The 18963-nt window shown below is 39.0% G+C and overlaps 1 protein-coding gene and 1 long non-coding RNA gene across 7 annotated transcripts in view; one reads left to right on the top strand and one right to left on the bottom strand.

The window, feature by feature from the left end:
• Positions 1-863, bottom strand: part of LOC110126876 (uncharacterized) — a 51654-nt gene extending 50791 nt beyond the window's left edge. For all 5 annotated transcript variants that reach the window (XR_011491836.1, XR_011491833.1, XR_011491834.1 and 2 more), the window contains exon 1: positions 673-863. This is a non-coding gene — a long non-coding RNA (uncharacterized lncRNA). The remainder of the gene's footprint in view (positions 1-672) is intronic.
• Positions 864-902: 39 nt separating this feature from the next.
• Positions 903-18963, top strand: part of SCFD1 (sec1 family domain containing 1) — a 117117-nt gene continuing 99056 nt past the window's right edge. For both annotated transcript variants that reach the window (XM_070478059.1, XM_020876808.2), the window contains exons 1-4: positions 903-1010; positions 10358-10428; positions 12061-12149; positions 14204-14294. In XM_070478059.1, the coding sequence (XP_070334160.1) occupies positions 950-1010; positions 10358-10428; positions 12061-12149; positions 14204-14294 (312 nt within the window). In that variant the 5' untranslated portion in view covers positions 903-949. The remainder of the gene's footprint in view (positions 1011-10357; positions 10429-12060; positions 12150-14203; positions 14295-18963) is intronic.

The following is an 18963-nucleotide window of genomic DNA, read 5'->3' as shown; positions in this document are numbered from 1 at the left end:
TCTCCAGCTGCACTGGATAAAGGTAAGGCTGCTGCTGCTGCTAAGTCGCTTCAGTCGTGTCCGACTCTGTGCGACCCCATAGACGGCAACCCATCAGGCTCCCACGTCCCTGGGATTCTCCAGGCAAGAACATTGGAGCGGGTTGCCATTTCCCTCTCCAATGCATGAAAGTGAAGTCGCTCAGTCGTGTTCGACTCTTAGCGACCCAATGGACTGCAGCAGCCTACAAGGCTCCTCCATCCATGGGATTTGCCAGGCAAGAGGACTGGAAGGGTAAGGCAGCTAGCATTTAAGTGCCAGTTTCGTTCCATGAACTTCATTTACTTAAGTCCTGTGATTCTTAAGCCCCTAGATTATTACTTCAAGAGATCTGAAGGGGCTTCTCCGATGGCTCAACTGTAAAGAAACCGCATGTAAAGCCGAAGATTCGGAGTCACGGGTTCGATCCTGGGTGGGGAAGATCCCCAGCAGGAAGAAATGGCAATTCAGTCCAGTAACCTTACCCGGAGAATCCCATGAACAGAGGAGCCTGGCGGACGCAATAGAGTCGGACACGACTGAGCCAAACAACATAAGATATCTGTAGACGACCAAACAACAGTCCTGCATTTAATCAGGTTTTTAGCACTATAACACGCTCCTGCTGTATCAGCGCAATTTAAAGTAGCTAACCTTTTAGAAGTTGGAGCTTGACAGGTTAAAAATCCCTCCTGTCCCGCCGCTGTAAAGTAAACAATATCAGGTATTCAGCTGTTATTCTCCTATTGGGTCTCCAAATTCAGTGGAGAGAGCTGAGGGCAGAGGGCGGGCCGGGTTCGGGGCGGTGGGGGACGGTCACCTTGGAGGAGGCGGGGCCGGCCCTTTGTGGTCCCTCCCATCTGGTCTTTGCTTCCGGGGCGGTCGTGCCGGCCACGTCATCGTCAGGCTAGGCTCGCCAGCCAGGCAGTGGATGGTGGGAGCCAAGATGGCGGCCGCCGCAGCAGCAGCTAGTATCCGAGAGAGACAAACAGGTACCAACTTACTCCCTTCTCTGCGGTTTTGTGCTTGCCATGAGGACATATTCCTCAGCCTATCGCACTCACTCGGTCGCGTTGCGTGCAGCTCGAAAACGGACCTCAGAGTTTAATCCAGTTCTCAGGGCATCGAAAGCCCCTCCCCTTTTGAGTTTTTAGGGAAGAGATTCCATTAGCTTGAGAAGTCGGCCCTCTGATGTGGTACTGGGGAAGGGACTTTCGGGGTGAGCGGGTTGCTACGGTCCTGCTCTTGTGTCTTTCCTACTGGGTCTCGGAAAGCCGTGGCGACAAGATCTGGCCCTTGGCATTTCCCGCCCTCTGTTGCCATCTATGAGGTCTTCGCGTTTGTTTCTGTGCATGGTTCGGTTCTCTCTCATTTTAATGTTGAGAGTTTCATCTTTCCGCCCTACCACTACAATTACAAAATTTAAATATTCTTTTCGGAGCAGGTTCCAGTCTGCCATTTCTCTCCTGTGAACTAATCTGAAAAGAGATGCCTAGATAATGATTTCCACCCTTGGCATGCTGGGATGGGATGTAAGAATGGCAAAACGAATGAACACTTTTCCAGTTACTTGGTAGACCAGTGTTTTTAAACAATGCATTATTAGTTTCATGTTTAGTAGAACACGCTTATGTACTTTCCACTTACCCCGTGAAAGTATGAGTAAAAAAAAAAATACTGCTTCTGCACTTTTTTTTTCCACCTTAGATAATGTTAGTTTTGTCGTATTTTTTGAAACTTTGTTGACAGCTTGGTTTACACCTGTTAGATAAAACTAATAGTTTATACCTGTTCGCTAAGTGTCTTGATAGTTGGCAAACCATTAATTCTGAGGAGCTAACAGAAATAAGCCATCAAGAATTTTCAAGTTGAAAGTTGTGTCTCTTGTAGTTAAGTTCTTCTGCGTATAAATCTGAGTAGGAATATAACTGGTTACAATTAATATGGCCTACAGAAAGGATTTTGGCTGTACTTGATTCCTTCCTTTGAAATTCAAAGAAACAGTAATAGATTTCTATCTGCTACTGACACATTGCATAATGAGCTCTTATATTCCTGTTCACCTTCATTTTTTTCCCCACATTACCAGGAGTGATCATGTCACGTACTTGCTCAAAATCCTCTTGCAGCCTGGGGCTTCCCGGTGGCTCAGAGGTGTAGAATCCACGTTCCCAGTTCAGTCCCTGGGTGGGCTAGATCCCCTGCAGAAGGAAATAGCAACCTACTCCAGTATTCTTGCCTGGGAAACCCCGTGGACAGAGGAGCCTGCTGAGCTACAGTCCATGGGGTCGCAAGAGTCAGACACGACTTGGTGATTAAACAGCAGCAACAGCTCTAGCAGCTTCTCATTTCTGTCATGGTAAAAGCCACAGGTGGTCTACAAAGCCCTATATGATCTGCTTTCCACTCAATTTTCTGACTCACTTGCTAATTACTCTCTCCTTTCCTTGAACACACCAGAATGCACTTCAAAGCCTTTCCTTTTTCTGAAATACTACCTTCAGAGAGACCTACATGGCTCACTTCCTCACCTTTGGGATTTTTCTCAGATGTTACTTCTCAGGAGGCCTCTCCTGACTAAACTACACCACACCCATCTCTTCTACCTGTCGTCTCTGTTTTTCTCCATAGCATTTATCATAATCTCACATACCACATGTTTTACTTGCTATCTTTCCCCCCCCAACTAGAATGAAAGCTGCTTAATGAGAAGTAATTTTGACTGAATGTTTTGTTTAGTGCCAGTAGCTGGAGCAATGTCTGGCAGATGGTATAAACACTCACTAAACATTAGGTGAGTGAATAGTAAGTGTAGTTGAATGTATAGTGAATGAAGAATGCATTCCAGGTAAGGATGAAACTATTAGTGAAGTCTAGGACTGCAGATAGTGTGTTTGGTCTTTTCAGTAAAAGCAATTAATTTAAGCCTTTAGAGGAATACTTTAGTGAAAGTAAAATTGTTATTGTTTAGTTGCTAAGGTGTGTCTGACTCTTCTGTGACACCCCCACGTACTGTACCCAACCAGGCTCCTCTGTCCATGGGATTTCCCAGTCAAGAATACTGGAATGGGTTGCCATTTCCTCCTCCAGGGAATCATCCCAGCTCAGGGATCAAACGCACATTTCCTGCATTGGCAGGCAGATTCTTTGCCACCAGGGAAGCCCAAAATACATCCTTATATATTCTTGAGCATAAACCATTTACTTTATTAACAACTCCATTGTGTCAGAATCCCTGTTAACAAGTTAGCCAAGGCTTACAATTGGGGAAATTCACCAAGATGGAGGTGAGAAGGCAAATGTGGGAATATCTGCTGACATGGGCTGCTTTCCATTAGTGAAGGCCTTCTGGAGAACACCATGCACCTGAAACTCATATGTAACCCAGGCTGTGAATCTTCCTAGTGGTCCTCTGTTAAGAAAGTGAAATATTATAACACCTGTGAGCTTCTGAAGTAGGTCCAAATTATTGGCAATGTGTATTATTGTCTGGATATTAGGTACAAGTATTTTACCAAAAAACCATCTCTATATCTCTGTACATATAAATATATTTATCACTGAAGTGCAGTCTCCTCTGTTATTTTACCTGCCTCCAGAAATAAGCATTTAGAAGTTTTTCTAGTGAGTGAAGATGGTGTAAATTGATACCCAGGTGATTTGAGTATTGTAAACTCCTCTGGTAGATGTTTAGGTTGTAGATTATTCTGTATTAATAAAACCTGATTCAAATGCTTTTTAAAAATCAACCAGGTAGATTTTAGGGTTCCCAGTCATTTAATAAGCTACCCTCCCTTGAATATTGGCAATCTCAGTTTCTTTTTTTTGTGTGTGTGTGTAATAAAGTTTTATTAAAGTGTAAAGGAGATAGAGAAAGCTTCTGACATAGGCATCAGAAGGGGGCAAAAGAGTACCCCGTTTGCTAGTGTTAGCAATGGAGTTATATACTCTCCAATGAATCCAAAGAATATCTGGAGGTTGTAAAGACCTCACCAGACCTACTCCCATAATTTACATTTTAAGATAACAGAGTTGGCCAGAGGGTTTAATCCAAAGACTGTCCTCAGGCAGGATACATTATTGTTATATAATCCTAAGGAATGTAGAGGAAAAAAAGTAAAAAAGTTTTTTCTTCCTCCTTGAATATCCCAGACCTCTCTCTCCTTGGGGACCCCTAGACTTCTTATCAACCTGTCTAGGAAATGACTCTCATTCCCCCCTTTTCTTTTAGGAGGATGTTGCGTAGGGAAAAGGGGCGTCATTCTCATTCCATAACTGCTTCCGAGCTGACAAGGGGCGTTGTCCCTAAATTGGTGAGGCAACATATTCTCCTAATCCTCATAGTGAGGATGTCTGATCCAGGGGCCCCAAGTAATAGTTGGAGGAGGCTGTGGCACTCATAGGAGCTCGGACAACTATTTGTAAATTAAAAGCTTTTAGACGGTTAGAAAACCCCATTATACAGTTATAGATGTAAGGCAAAATAGTCATTAAACCAAGTTAAAATCAAAAGTCACATTATGTCCATAGTTACATCAGTCTATCTTAAGGTTGTTAGATGTCATCAGTTTAAGAAGAGGCATCACATGTGATTGTTGAAGGTATTTGCAGACTTGGAGAAAGTCCTTTCCTTGAAGTGGAGATGTCCACCATGGGACGCCTTTCACGGATGAAGAAGGGAGTGGTCCACAGACCCAGCAGTTAGACTGTGGAATGCAGCATAAGAGTGAGCCCAGGACAGGAAGGCATTGTCTTGAGGATCAAACGGCAGACTCAGGATTTTTGGAGTCAGCAGAAGTAGGCTCACATAGATTATCAGGCCCATCTTGTCCTGAAGGATCCCGGACGAGCCCCCAAGATGAAAGGTTGTTGCTGAACGATGAGACGCGGGATTCTTGGCCTCCGGAGGAGATGAATTCAATCCGGGGACAGAGACGAGGCTGGATCGCTCAGAGCTTTTGTGTAATAAAGTTTTATTAAAGTATAAAGGAGATAGAGAAAGCTTCTGACATCAGAAGGGGGCAAAAGAGTATCCCCGCAATCTCAGTTTCATCTGAAAGTATTGTTGTTGTTCAGCTGCTAAGTCATATCCAACTCTTTGCAACCCCATGGACTGCAGCACACCAGACTTCCCTGGCCTTCACTATTCCCCGGAGTTTGCTCAAGCTCATGACCATTGAGTCGGTGGTGCTGTCCAACCACCTCAGTCTTTCCCAGCATCAGGGTCTTTTCCAGTGAGTTGGTTCTTCACATCAGGTGGCCAAAGTATTGGAGATTCAGCTTCAGCATCAGTCCTTCCAGTGAATATTCAGGGTGGATTTCCTTTAGAATGAACTGGTTTCATTTCCTTGCTGTCCAAGGGACTCTGAAGAGTCTTCTCCAGGACCACAATTCGAAAACACCAGTTCTTCATCACTCAGCCTTCTTTATGGTACAACTCTCATATCTGTACATGACTAGTGGAAAAACCATAGCTTTGACTAGATGGATCTTTGTCAGCAAAGGGATATCTCTGCTTTTTAATACACTATCTAGATTTGTCATATATTTCCTTCCAAGGAGCAAGTGTCTTTGAATTTCATGGCTGCAGTCACCATCCTTAATGATTCTGGAGCCCCAAAAAAGAAAACCTGTCACTGCTTCCACTTTTTCCCCTTTTATTTGCCATGAAGTGATGGGACTGGATACCACGATCCTAGTTTTTTGAATGTTGAGTTTTAAGCCATCTTTTCCGCTCTCCTCTGTCACCATCATCAAGAGGCTCTTTAGTTCCTCTTTGCTTTCTACCATTAGTATGGTGTCATCTGCTTATCTGAGGTTATTGATAGTTCCCCTCGCAACCTTAATTCCAGCTTGAGCTTCATCTAGCCCAGCATTTCTCATGATGTACTCTGCATATAAGTTAAATAAGCAGGGTGACAATATACACCCTTGACGTAGTCCTTTCCCAGTTGGAACCAGTCCATTGTTCCCTGTCCCTTTTTAGCTGTTGCTTTTTGACCTGCATACGGGTTTCTCAGGACACAAGTAAGATGGTCTGGCCCTCCCATCTCTTTAAGAGTTTTCTACAGTTTGTTGTGATCCACACAGTCAAAGGCTTTAGTATAGTCCATGAAGCAGAAGTAAATGTTTTTCTGGAATTCTCCTGCTTTTTCTGTGATCCAGTGGATGTTGGCAATTTGATCTCTGGTTCCTCTGCCTTTTCTAAATCCAGCTTGTACATCTGGAAGTTCTCAGTTTACATGCTGTTGAAACCTAGCTTGAAGGATTTTGAGCATGACCTTGCTAGCGTGTGAAATGAGTGCAATTGTGCAGTAGTTTGAACATTCTTTGACATTGGCATTCTTTGGGATTAAAACGAAAACTGACCTTTTCCAGTCCTGTGGCCACTGCTGAGTTTTCCAAATTTGCTGACACTTTGCAGCACTTTGATGTCATCTTTTAGGATTTGAAATAGCTCAGTTGGAATTCCATCACCTCCTCTAGCTTTGTTCATAGTAATGCTTCTTAAGGCCCACTTGACTTCACATTTCAGGATGTCTGGCTCTTGGTGAGTGACCACACCATCGTGGATGTCTGGGTCATGAAGATCTTTTTTGTATAGTTCTTCTGTGTGTGCTTGCCATCTCTTCTGCTTCTTTAGGCCCTTAAAGTTTATGTCCTTTATTGTGCCCATCTTTGCATGAAATGTTCCCTGATATCTTCAGTTTTCTTGAAGAGATCTTAAGTTTTTCTCATTTTATTGTTTTCCTCTACTTCTTTGCACCGTTCATTTAAGAAGGCCTTGTTCAGTTCAGTCGCTCAGTTGTGCCCGACTCTTTGCGACCCCATGAATTGCAGCACGCCAGGCCTCCCTGTCCATCACAAACTCCCAGGGTTTACTCAAACACAAGTCCATCGAGTTGGTGATGCCATCCAGCCATCTCATCCTCTGTCGTCCCCTTCTCCCCCTGCCCCCAATCCCTCCCAGCATCAGGGTCTTTTCCAATGAGTCAACTCTTTGCCAAAGTATTGGAGTTTCAGCTTCACCATCAGTCCTTCCAGTGAACACCCAGGACTGATCTGCTTTAGGATGGACTGGTTGGATCTCCTTGCAGTCCAAGGAACTCTCAAGAATATTCTCCAACACCACAGTTCAAAAGCATCAGTTTTTCGGTGCTCAGCTTTCTTCACAGTTCAACTCTCACATCCATACATGACCACTGGAAAAACCATAGCCTTGACTAGACGGACCTTTGTTGGCAAAGTGATAGATGAAGCACAAGCTGGAATCAAGATTGCCGGGAGAAATATCAATAATCTCAGATATGCAGATGACACCACACTTATGGCAGAAAATGAAGAGGAACTAAAAAGCCTCTTGATGAAAGTGAAAGAGGAGAGTGAAAAAACTGGCTTAAAGCTCAACATTCAGAAAACTAAGATCATGGCATCTGGTCCCATCACTTCATGGGAAATAGATGGGGAAACCGTGGAAACAGTGTCAGACTTTATTTTTTGGGGCTCCAAAATCACTGCAGATGGTGACTACAGCCATGAAATTAAAAGACACTTACTCCTTGGAAGGAAAATTATGACCAACCTAGATAGCATATTAACTAGCAGAGACATTACTTTGCCAACAAGAAGGCCTTGTTACCTCCTTGCTGTTCTCTGGAACTCTGCATTCAGTTGAGTGCATCTTTTTCTTTCTCCCCTGCCTTTTGTTTCTCTCCTTTCTAAACTATTTCTAAGGCCTCCACAGACAACCACTTTGGCTTCTTCCATTTCCTTGGGAATGGTTTTGGTCATTGTTTCCTGTACAGTGTTACAAACTTAATTCCATAGTTCTTCAGGCACTCTTATCTGATCAGATCCTTTAGATCATCTATTTGTCATCTCACTCTGTAATGATAAGGGATTTGATTTAGATCATACCTGAATGGCCTACTGGTATTCCTTACTTTCTTCAATTTAAGCCTGAATTTTGCATTAAGCTGCTCATAATCTGAGCTACAGACAGCTCCACGTCTTGTTTTTGCTTACAGTATAGAGCTTCTTCTCTTTGGCTGCAAAGAATATAATTCAGTCTGATTTTGGTATTGACATCTCGTGATGTCCGTATGTAGAGTTGTCTCCTGGGTTGTTGGAAGAGAGTGTTTTCTGTGACCAGTGTGTTCTCTTGACAAAACTTTTTGCCTTTGTCCTGCTTCGTTTTGTACTCCAAGGCCAAACTTGCCTGTTATTCCATATATCTCTTGACTTCCTACTTTTGCATTCCAATCCCCTGTGATGAAAAGGGCATCTCTTTTTGATGTTATTTTTAGAAGATCTTGTAGGTCTTCATAGAATCATTCTACTTCAGCTTCTTTGACCTTAGTGGTTAGAGCATAAACTTGGATTACTGTGATGTTGAATGGTTTGCCTTGGAAACGAACCGAGATCACTCTGTCATTTTTTAGATTGCACCCAAGTACTGCAATTCGAACTCTTTCGTTGAGGGCTACTTAATGTCTTCTTAGGGATTCTTGGCTACAGTAGTAGATAAAATGGTCATCTGAATTAAATTTGCCCATTCCCATCCATTTTAGTTCACTGGTTCCCAAGATGTCAGAGTTTATTGTTGTCATCTCCTGCTTGACCACATCCAATTTACCTTGATTCATGTATCTAATATTCCAGGTTCCTATGCAATATTGTTCTTTACAGCATCAGACTTTACTTTCACCACCAGACACATCCACAGCTGAGTGTCATTTCTGCTTTGGCCCAGCCTCTTCACTCTTTTGGAGCTATTTCTCAGCTCTTCTACCAACCTTGGGGACTCATCTTCTGGCATCATATCTTTTTGCCTTTTCATACTGTTCATGGGGTTTTCACAGCAAGAATACTGGAGTAGTTTGCCGTTCTCTCCTCTAGTGGACCATAGTCTGGCAGAACTCTCCACGTTAACTCATCTTTCTTGGGTAGCCCTGCATGGCATGGCTCATAGCTTCATTGAATTATGCAAGCCCTTAGCCACAACAAGGCTGTGATCCATGAAGGGCATGTAAAAGTATAGCAAGATTTTAATTTTTCTTAGAAGACATTTCTGCTGCTGCTGCTAAGTCGCATCAATCGTGTCCGACTCTGTGCGACCCCATAGATGGCAGCCCAACAGGCTCCTCTCTCCCTGGGATTCTCCAGGCAAGAATACTGGAGTGGGTCGCCATTTCTTTCTCCAGTTCATGAAAGTGAAAAATGAAAGTGAAGTTGCTCAGTCATGTCCAGCTCTTCGTGACCCCATGGACTGTAGCCTACCAGGCTCCTCTATCCATGGGATTTTCCAGGCAAGAGTATTGAGTCTGCTTATAAATCATGAACAGAAGAGCGATAAAAACCACAAAATGCTATAACCTGTAGACCGTAACTTCTGTGATTATAGAGTTGTATATTTTTTAATCAGGGTTTATCAGTTACCTACCGCATCTATAGGAAAGTCTCACTAGTGGATCTGACAGGATAAATTTGCCATAGAATGCACTCCACGACAGCTTAAAAATAGAACTACTGTATGAAGGTTTTGAACCAACTAAATATAGATGATGTTTATTTCTATCAGTACTGATCTTTTTACAGTAATGTATGTATGTATTTTTGACTGTGCTGGGCCCTCATTGCTGCCTGGACTTTGCTCTGGTTGCAGAGATTGAGGGTTGCTCTTCATTGCAGTGTGTGGGCTTCTCATTGTGGCAGCTTTTCTTGTTACAGAGCTCGGACTCCTCGGGTGCACGAGCTTTAATACCGGGGTTACATGAGCTCAATAGTTAGCGATTCCCCAGGTCTCAGAGCACAGGCCCAGTAGTTACCATGCATGAGCTTAGTTGCTCCGTGGTATATGGCATCTTCCTGGACCAAGGTTTGGACCCATGTCTCCTGCATTGGCAAACAGATTCTTTACTGCTGAGCTGCTAGGGAAGCCCATCGATACTGATCTTAATCTCTTTGTTTAGCCACACAATAAACAGACAACAGCACCAGTTTATCTGTTGAGGCCACTGCAAGTTCATGATTGACAGGATTTTTTTTTTTTTTTGCGTCTACATAAAATATAGTGTGGTATCATCAGGAGACATGGAAAAGGCTTCTTCCTGAACATTTTTCATGTTTTCATGTGGAAGCAGATATTTACCGCATGTTAGAAAATCTTCTAGACATCTGCCTTTTAACTGTTGATGAAATTGTCTTACAAAGTCATTTGATTAATCAGTTTTTCCAGAGTGATTTGTGCATTTTGTTTTGAGGTAATAAGTAATAAATGTGGGAGGAAAGTGAAATCACAGACATTGGTAATATTTAATAAAACTGTTTTCATTTCCAGTGGCTTTGAAGCGTATGTTGAATTTTAATGTGCCTCATGTTAAAAATAGCACTGGAGAACCAGTATGGAAGGTAAGAGACTTTTATTTTAATGGAGATTCTTTCTCTCAGCCCTTATTGGTGGTGATGGAGGGGATTTCTTGTTAATACAAACAGTAACACATTTTAGTTGTAATGCATGAATATTTTGCTTTTATTTAACATGGCTTCTTAATGTGAATCTTTTTTTTTAATTGAAGTATAGTTGATTTGCAATATTGTGTTAATCTCAGGGGTACAAGAAAGTGATTCTGTTATATATAGAGATTTCTTTCAAATTATTTTCCATTATAGGTTATTACAAGATATTGAATGTAGTTCCCTGTGTTATATGGTAAATGCTTGCTGTGTATCTGTTTTATGTATATTATTAATAATTTGTATCTATTAATTCCATCTTTTTCTTCAAAGAGATTATAATGCAATTGATTTGGTTTAAAATTTATTAGATTATAGCCACTTTATACTTCTCTCTTTCTACGAGTTAAAAGCAAATCAACTTGGTTACAGTTTGGAGTGTTTTGAAAACTTTTATGAGTCTCTATAAGTCCTTTGGGTTAACACTAATAGAGGTGATTAAAATCATCTATATTGAATTTACAGTTTAGGCTTTAGCAGTTTCCCTCATTTTCCTCTTCCTTCCTGTTTATTTGCAGTCATCTTCCTATTTCCCTTTGCAACACTTATTATTTCTAGAGCATATGAATTTCTAGAGCATATGAATTAAATAACTTGAACATTTATGGGGTTCAGATTTGTGTCAAATTCTTTCCCTACCCATCACTTCTGTTATCACAAGATTAATAATATGGTGTATTGAGGTGTAAAGAAGAATTTGAATTCTGCAACATCCAACCTTTTGTAACTGGAGCAGGAAGATTTTTATAAATAGTCTTTGAATTTGCTAAGCATTAGTTTTGAGAGTGACTGCTTTTTGAACGTGAGAGTCGCTTAGTTGTGTCCGACTCTTTGTGACCCCATGGACAATACAGTCCATGGAATTCTCCAGACCCGAATACTGGAATGGTAGCCTTTCTCTTCTCCAGGGGATCTTCCCAACCCAGGGATCGAACCCAGGTCTCCCGCATTGCATGCAGATTCTTTACCAGCTGAGCCACAAGGGAAGACTGATTTTTACTTCTCTCTTTTTAGAAAGGACATATGTGAGCTGGATAGGGGAGTGTATCTGAGTTTACTGTATGTTCAAAGTCCTTTATTATAGCTTAAGATATAATAAGCTATATCTTACTATAGTCTCTAGTATGTTATAGTTTCCAGTATGTTTTTTAACCTCGAAAAAAGTATTTTATAAGAAGAATTAACATAATAATTTACCTTAACCAGAGTAATAACACTTCTAAAGAATGAATTACTAGGTTAAGTGGACATTTTGGTAAATAATTGTGAAAAATATTAAATTGAGGTAAGTATAAGAATTCAGTATATTAAAATAAAATGTACTCAGACTTCCCTGGCGGTCCAGTGGTTAAGACTCTGTGCTCCCACTGCAGTGGTCTCGGATTCAATCCCTGGGTAGGGAACTGACAGTCCAGTGTGGCAAAAATAAAATAAAATGTACTTCAACAGCATCTTAATATTGGATTCTCTATTGACTGTTCATTGATAATTATGTTTTAAAAACACATGACTCTTGTTTTTAACTAGGTGCTCATTTATGACAGATTTGGCCAAGATATCATCTCCCCTTTGCTATCTGTGAAGGAGCTGAGAGACATGGGAATAACTCTGCATCTGTGAGTTTTAAAATATTTCTAGAAATGGCATTTGTTTTCAAATACATTGTTAAAAAATATTAGCCACCCAGAAATCAAATTACTAGGGGTGTTTATTAAGAAAATAATGTTGTTATAGTACTTGTATATAGAAAACAACATTTTTTCCTCTTATCTTCTCTTAAACCTTTTATTTCCAAAGGAAAAAATAATCCTCAGTCTGACAATTTAAATTTTCTCTTTTGTGTCTTTCCCTACAGATGGGTTTGCTCTCATGTAAAGGAAAGGAACTGTTGTCTGAAGGTCTCTTTCAGCTTTGAAATTTTTTTATTCCTTTAATTGAAATACTCTTTTTATAAGGACTTTTCACTAATTGGGATTATTAATAGTAACAGGAATATCAGCCTTGCTTGATGCTTGTATTTTCTCTCTCTAAGTGGGTCCCATATTTATGTCATATATAGGACTTATTTTTAATGTTTGTAATTGTAGTTATACCTGTTCCTACTCTTGATCTGTGTTGTCACATTATTTTAGGTAGAAAGAAATAGAAAACATATTTTTAATTTCAAAGAATCACCCCCAATTCCTAGTTGGATTTACTTTCCTCCCTTTGAAAGATAAGCAGTGATTCAGTTGTAAATATTTTACGATGTCTGATGACAGGTAGAGCTTTCTGTTTATTATTCTTTGTAGTTACACTAATACTTAGGCTTACTATGTTATTTGGCTGTCAAAGTGGTCATATATGAAAGTAAAATAAGTACAGTTATCAAGTAAAACTATAGTTCAGTGAGGGATTAAAAAAACACTTTTTTGAAAGAGGAATATCTAAATTGGTATATCTTTACTATGAAAACTTTAAGTAGCTAGGAAATAATGACAGTCAATCTCCAAAAGGACTTTTTACGTTGTCTTCTTAACCACTGAATTTATTTGATTATATTTCTTATGATATGACTGGTAAAGCAAATAAATTGCATTACTTTGCATACATAACCTAATGGAACATTTAGAGAGGACTGTATTCTTGAATAGCAAGTTGGTTTAGGCTGATTTGTAGAAAATAGTAATTACAGGTTTCCAGAGCATGAAAAGGTGGGTGTAGCCTTTTAGATAGATGGACAGTCAGTGTAAGGAGACAGCAGCCAGTGGCTGCCAGCACATTATAATCCTTTTGATGTTAGCAGCAGCCAGACATATGGAAAGAAGTTACTGAATGTGGACTCACTGGCAGCATGGGCCTCTTTGACTCTCTTCTTCATAGAAGGATGACTGAAATACTTGTATATATAAAAGGATATATGTAGAAGATTGTATATGGGATATTGCTTATAGAAGGATGACTGGAATATTGTAGAAATAGAATATTTCTCTTTTTTCCTGATATAAACATGGTAAAATCTTACAGTGGTAAAGACATTTTGTCATTCATTTGCTATTGGGATATTTGAATGATTATACTCCCTGAATTGTAAAAGAAAAAGCTATCAGGTTGTACAGTCTATGAGATGCTTCGCTGATCTCTTATACATTCTCATGAAGCAATAAATAGAATGGTATATATTGTCTTAAAGATTTAAGGAAGCATTCATATACCTTTCATTTAAAATATATATTTGATTTTATTTATAGCTAAATGTTTCATCACTTCTAAAGATTCTAAAAATAGTTCCAGCTTTCTGTTTTCTCTCTTAGAGAATAGCAGTTTCTTCGCACTTAGCTCTTCCCACCATATTTCTAAGAAAAATGGGAATAAAATTGATTTTGAATGTGCATTAGTTCTCATTCAGAGAGAATATTGGTAGAAGAAACTCTGACCGTAAGAGGCATTAGAAGTAAAGTGATTGGAGTAGAAGAAATTAAAACTGAGATTAGGATGTTACTAATAAATAATATTAACATTGATACAAGAAGAAAGCTGGGTTAAATGATTAATTGCAGTAAGAGCTTTTAGAGTACGGGTCACTGTCCTTGAACTGGTAAACTTCTAGTTTGAGAAGTACTGTTTTTAACTATCTTTTTAGATAAGTGATTAAGAAAAAAGTAAATTTTATATTCTTTACGTCTCATAGGCTTTTGCACTCTGATCGAGATCCTATTCCAGATGTTCCTGCAGTGTACTTTGTAATGCCAACTGAAGAAAATATTGACAGAATGTGTCAGGTAACATGAGTTCTTATTTTCTCGATTCTTGAGGGCGGAAACCTTTTTTTTTTAATTTTTAAGATGTCCATTGTGAAGAATCAGAAATTTCCTTACCTAATTTCCCACTTTGATTTTTGAGACTATCTTTGAATGTTCTGTAGACTGAAAGATTTAAAAATTTTTGACTGATCAAGCATTATATTTATTGAGAATAACTCTTGCCTTAAGAAACAGAATACCTAACTCTATTAGTTTTAATATAAGAATAGAAATATAATTCTGAGAATAGGAGGTCCAAGTTGGTACAGCAGCTCTGTGAGACAAAGATTCAGGCCTCTGGTATCTTTTTGACCTATCATCTTTAGTTTGTCATTTTCCATTGTCTTGGTTGTTGCTTCACATATACAAGGTGGTAGCTGCAATTTTAGATACCACATCTATGTGATATAGGCAAGAAGAAGGGAGAAATGGACTGTGATAGTCCTGATTATTGATTTTGATCAAGAAAACTGAGCTTTCCCAGAAACTCCCAGAAGACTTTGGTTTATGTCTCATTGCATAGAATTAACATCAAGGGAGGTCACAAACGTTAAGCTTTAGATGAGTGTTTTGCCACCCCCAAATAAAATCTTTTTTCTTTTAGCAAGGAAGAAAGGGAAATAGATATTGGATAGGTACCTAATAGTGTCTGCAATAAGTCACAAGCTCTTTACTTGTTGACTGTTGAATCAAATTTCTGTTTGTTTGTGAAGATCACATATTTTGTGTCGTATATAGCTAATAATGCCCAGCTTTCTTTTACCCTGCATAAGCCCCGGTTATGCCAATTTTTGAAGAAGTACAGTTTATCAACCCTTTCCTCTCTCCTTGTTTTAAAACAGCTTGATTGAAATATAATTCACATACCATACAATTAACCCTGTTTGTTTGTTTGTTTGTTTTTTAAAAACCAGCAAGACAGATTTTATTTGAGCCTCTGGCATTAATGCAGAACTGAGCTCAACTCCAAATACAGCAGAGACAATCAGGGGTTGATAGCCGATGGGCAGAGTGAGGGGACGGATGGGAAATTACTAAGAGGAATAATCTTTTACTGAACATTTTCATCACCTTACTTATTACATCCCCGACCCCTGAATCCCCAACCCTAAGGTACTGTTTGTTTCTGTACATTTGTCCGTTCTGCATATTATGAATAGAATCATATATATTATTTGTTGTATCTCACTTCCTCTTAGTGTAATGTTTTCAAGATTCATCCATACTGTAGTTGTATCAATACTTTTTTCCTTTTTATTGCTGAATATTCAGTTGTTTGGATATATCAGATTTTAACCATTTATCATCTAGGTTGCTTCCACCTTGTGGCTGTTATAAGTAATGCTTCTGTAAACATTTGTGTACAAGTTTCTGTGTAGACATATGTTTTTATTTCTCCTGTGTCCATGAACACCTAGGAATGAAACTGCTGCATCAAATGATAACACCACAGTTAACCTTTTGAGGAATTGCCAGACTGTTTGCCAAAGTAGTTGCATCACTTTTTATTCCATCCAGCAGTGTTTGAGGGTTCCATTTTCTCCAGGCCCTTGCCAGCAATTTTTATTATTTGACATTTGATTGTAGCCATTCTAGGGAGTGTAAAATGGCATCTCACTGTGGTTTTGATTTGTATTTCCCTGATTATTTATATTAAACATCTTTACATGTGTTTATTGGCAGTTTGTATCTTTAGAAAAATGTCTATTCATGGTCCTTATTCAATTTTTAATTTTTTTTTAAAATTATTGAGTTGTTAAAGTACTTTATATATTTTGAATCATAGACCTTTATCAAGTATATCATTTGCAGATATTTTCTCCCATCCTGTGCGTTTTCTTTCACTTTCTTAGTATCCTGTGGAGCATAAAAAAGTTTTACTTTGGCTTTAAACTTAATTTTAAGTATATTTGTTCTTTAGTTGTTTGTCCTATGGTGTCATATTTAAGAAACAATTGCCAAGTCTCTGTTTTCTTTGAAGATTTTTATTGTTTTGTATTTAAGTCTTTGATACTTCTTGAGTTAGTTTTTATACATACTGTAAGATAGTTGTCCAACTTCAATCTTTTCCCTGTAACTACCCTGTTCTCCCAGCTTCATTATTATTTCCCCAGTCAACAGTCTTGGCAGCTTTGTCAGAAATTAATTAACAATAAATAAATTGATTTATTTCTGGACTCTTGGTTCTTTTTCATTGATCTCTGTGTCTGTCCTTATGCCAGTACCACACTATCTTAAATTAGTCTTACTTTGTAGCAAGTTTTGAAATTGGGAAGTTGAGTCTTCCAACTTTGTACTTTGTTTACAAGATTGTTTTGGCTTTTCTGGGTCCTTTGAATTTTCATGGTAATTTTAGGATTAGCTTGTCAATTTCTATGAAGAAAGCAGCATGGATTCTGGTAGGGATCTCAGTGACTCTGTAGATCATCTGGAGAGTGTTGCCATCTTAACACTATTAAATGTTCTGGTCCATGAGCGTGGGGTATCTTTCATTTACTTAGGTCTTTTAATAGTGCTTATTAGTGTGCAGAATGTAAGTGGTCACTTCTTTCGCTAAATTTATTCCGTTGTATTTTTTAATACTATTGTGAATGAAATTTCTTTGGCTGTGTTGGGGCTTAGTTGAGGCATGCGAGATCTTCATTGCATCATGGGGGTCTTTTGTTGCGGTGCACAGACTCTCTATTTGTGGCACGGGGGATGCAGAGAACTCAGGCTTCAGTAATTGTGGCACTCAGGCTTAGTTGCTCTGCAGCATGTGGGATCTTAGTTCCCCGACCGGGGATCAAACCCACATCCCCTGCATTGCAAGGTGGATTCTTAACCACTGGACCACCAGGAAGTCCTGGAATTGTTTTCTTAATTTCATTTTTAGGATTGCTCATTGCAAGTGCGTATATGCCCAGTTGACTTTTATGTAAAGATCTTGTATGCTGCTTTGTTATTCAGCTTCTTTTGAAATGTCTCCATCATTCTTTGATCATTTCTTTACTTTCTGACATAATAAAATATACCAGTTTCATTTTATACTTCTCTGTCCCAGCCCAAGAATGAACCATTTTGTAGAAAATGGTATTTAGAAATTGGTGTTTGCCTGGAGAAGGAAATGGCAACCCACTCCAGTATTCTTGCCTGAAAAAGTCCATGGACAGAGGAGCCTGGCAGGCTGTAGTCCATGGGGTTACATGACTGAGCACACATGCATGAGGATGGAGGGAGATGGGTTGGTAGCAATAAATTAATAGAACTTAAAAAAAAAAAAAAAAGAAAGAAATTGGTGTTTGAGCATTGGGTACTCATTGCTCCTAGGATGTCACAGTTCTTAGGCCCTCTCAATGGAAAGATCTAAGAAATATATGTGTATCAATATTTAATGCTTTATATATTCCTACTTTTCTCTCTAGATAGATAGACGGACAGAGTGCCTTCATAATTCAGTTCAGAAGTACAGGATTCATTCTAGCTTTTCCTTTCTCCTGTTACAAGTTGATCATTTCTTTCTCTGACAGTAAGAAACATGGCTCCCAATATCCTCAATATAATTACTTACTTATCCATTCTCTCAATTCTCAGTTTTAAACCAATCTCCCAGTCTTCATTGAAATGCTGCTCTGCTCAACTACCTCCCACACACAGGCACTAGACTCTTAGCTTTTCATATTTCAACATTTTCAAAAATCTTATGTATCTTAAAATTGATGGTGTGTTTTAGAAGTTTATTGGCAGCATTAATTCTTCCTTAGTGCTGTGGGAAACAGTGGTGCCTGTTAAAATTGATAGTATATTAGATTTGAAACCATATACTTATTTAAATATGAGTTTAAGAAGATAAGTAAATTTGATTTCAGAATTGACATAACTATAAATGATGCTATTTTTGGATGATAACGAAGGAATGCTTCTGGAATTGGTCATTAGAATGATAACATTTCTGTGTACAATCATCACATGATTAGAACAGTAGAAGGTAGTGTCTACCACATATAATAAGCACTTAAACTATGTAAGAAGGCAGGAATACTGGAGTAGGTAGCCATTCCCTTCTCCAAGGAATATTCCCAACCCAGGGATCGAACCCGGGTCTCTTGCATTACAGGCAGATTCTTTACCATCTGAGCCGCCAGGCAAACCATTTAAGAACAACATAGTGTATAGGAATGCAAGAGATTTCTGTATGTTAATTTTATATCCTGCAACTTGACTGTATTCGTTGATTAGCTCTAGTAATTTTCTGGTAGAGTCTTTAGGGTTTTCTATGTAGAGGATCATGTCATCTGCAAACAGCGAGAGTTTCACTTCTTCTTTTCCTATCTGGATTCCTTTTACTTGTTTTTCTGCCCTGATTGCTGTGGCCAAAACTTCCAAAACGATGTTGAATAGTAGTGGTGAGAGTGGGCACCCTTGTCTTGTTCCTGATTTCAGGGGAAATGCTTTCAATTTTTCACCATTGAGGGTGATGCTTGCTGTGGGTTTGTCATATATAGCTTTTATTATGTTGAGGTATGTTCCTTCTATTCCTGCTTTCTGGAAACAGAAAGAGAAATTAAGGAAACAATACCATTCACCATTGCAACAAAAAGAATAAAATACTTAGGAGTATATCTACCTAAAGAAACAAAAGACCTATACATAGAAAACTATAAAACAC

Source organism: Odocoileus virginianus, chromosome 16 (genome assembly GCF_023699985.2).
Source record: "Odocoileus virginianus isolate 20LAN1187 ecotype Illinois chromosome 16, Ovbor_1.2, whole genome shotgun sequence".
Classification (NCBI taxonomy): Eukaryota; Metazoa; Chordata; class Mammalia; order Artiodactyla; family Cervidae; genus Odocoileus; species Odocoileus virginianus.
Note: the sequence above shows the minus strand (reverse complement) of the source record. Positions and strands in the feature narration are given on the sequence as shown.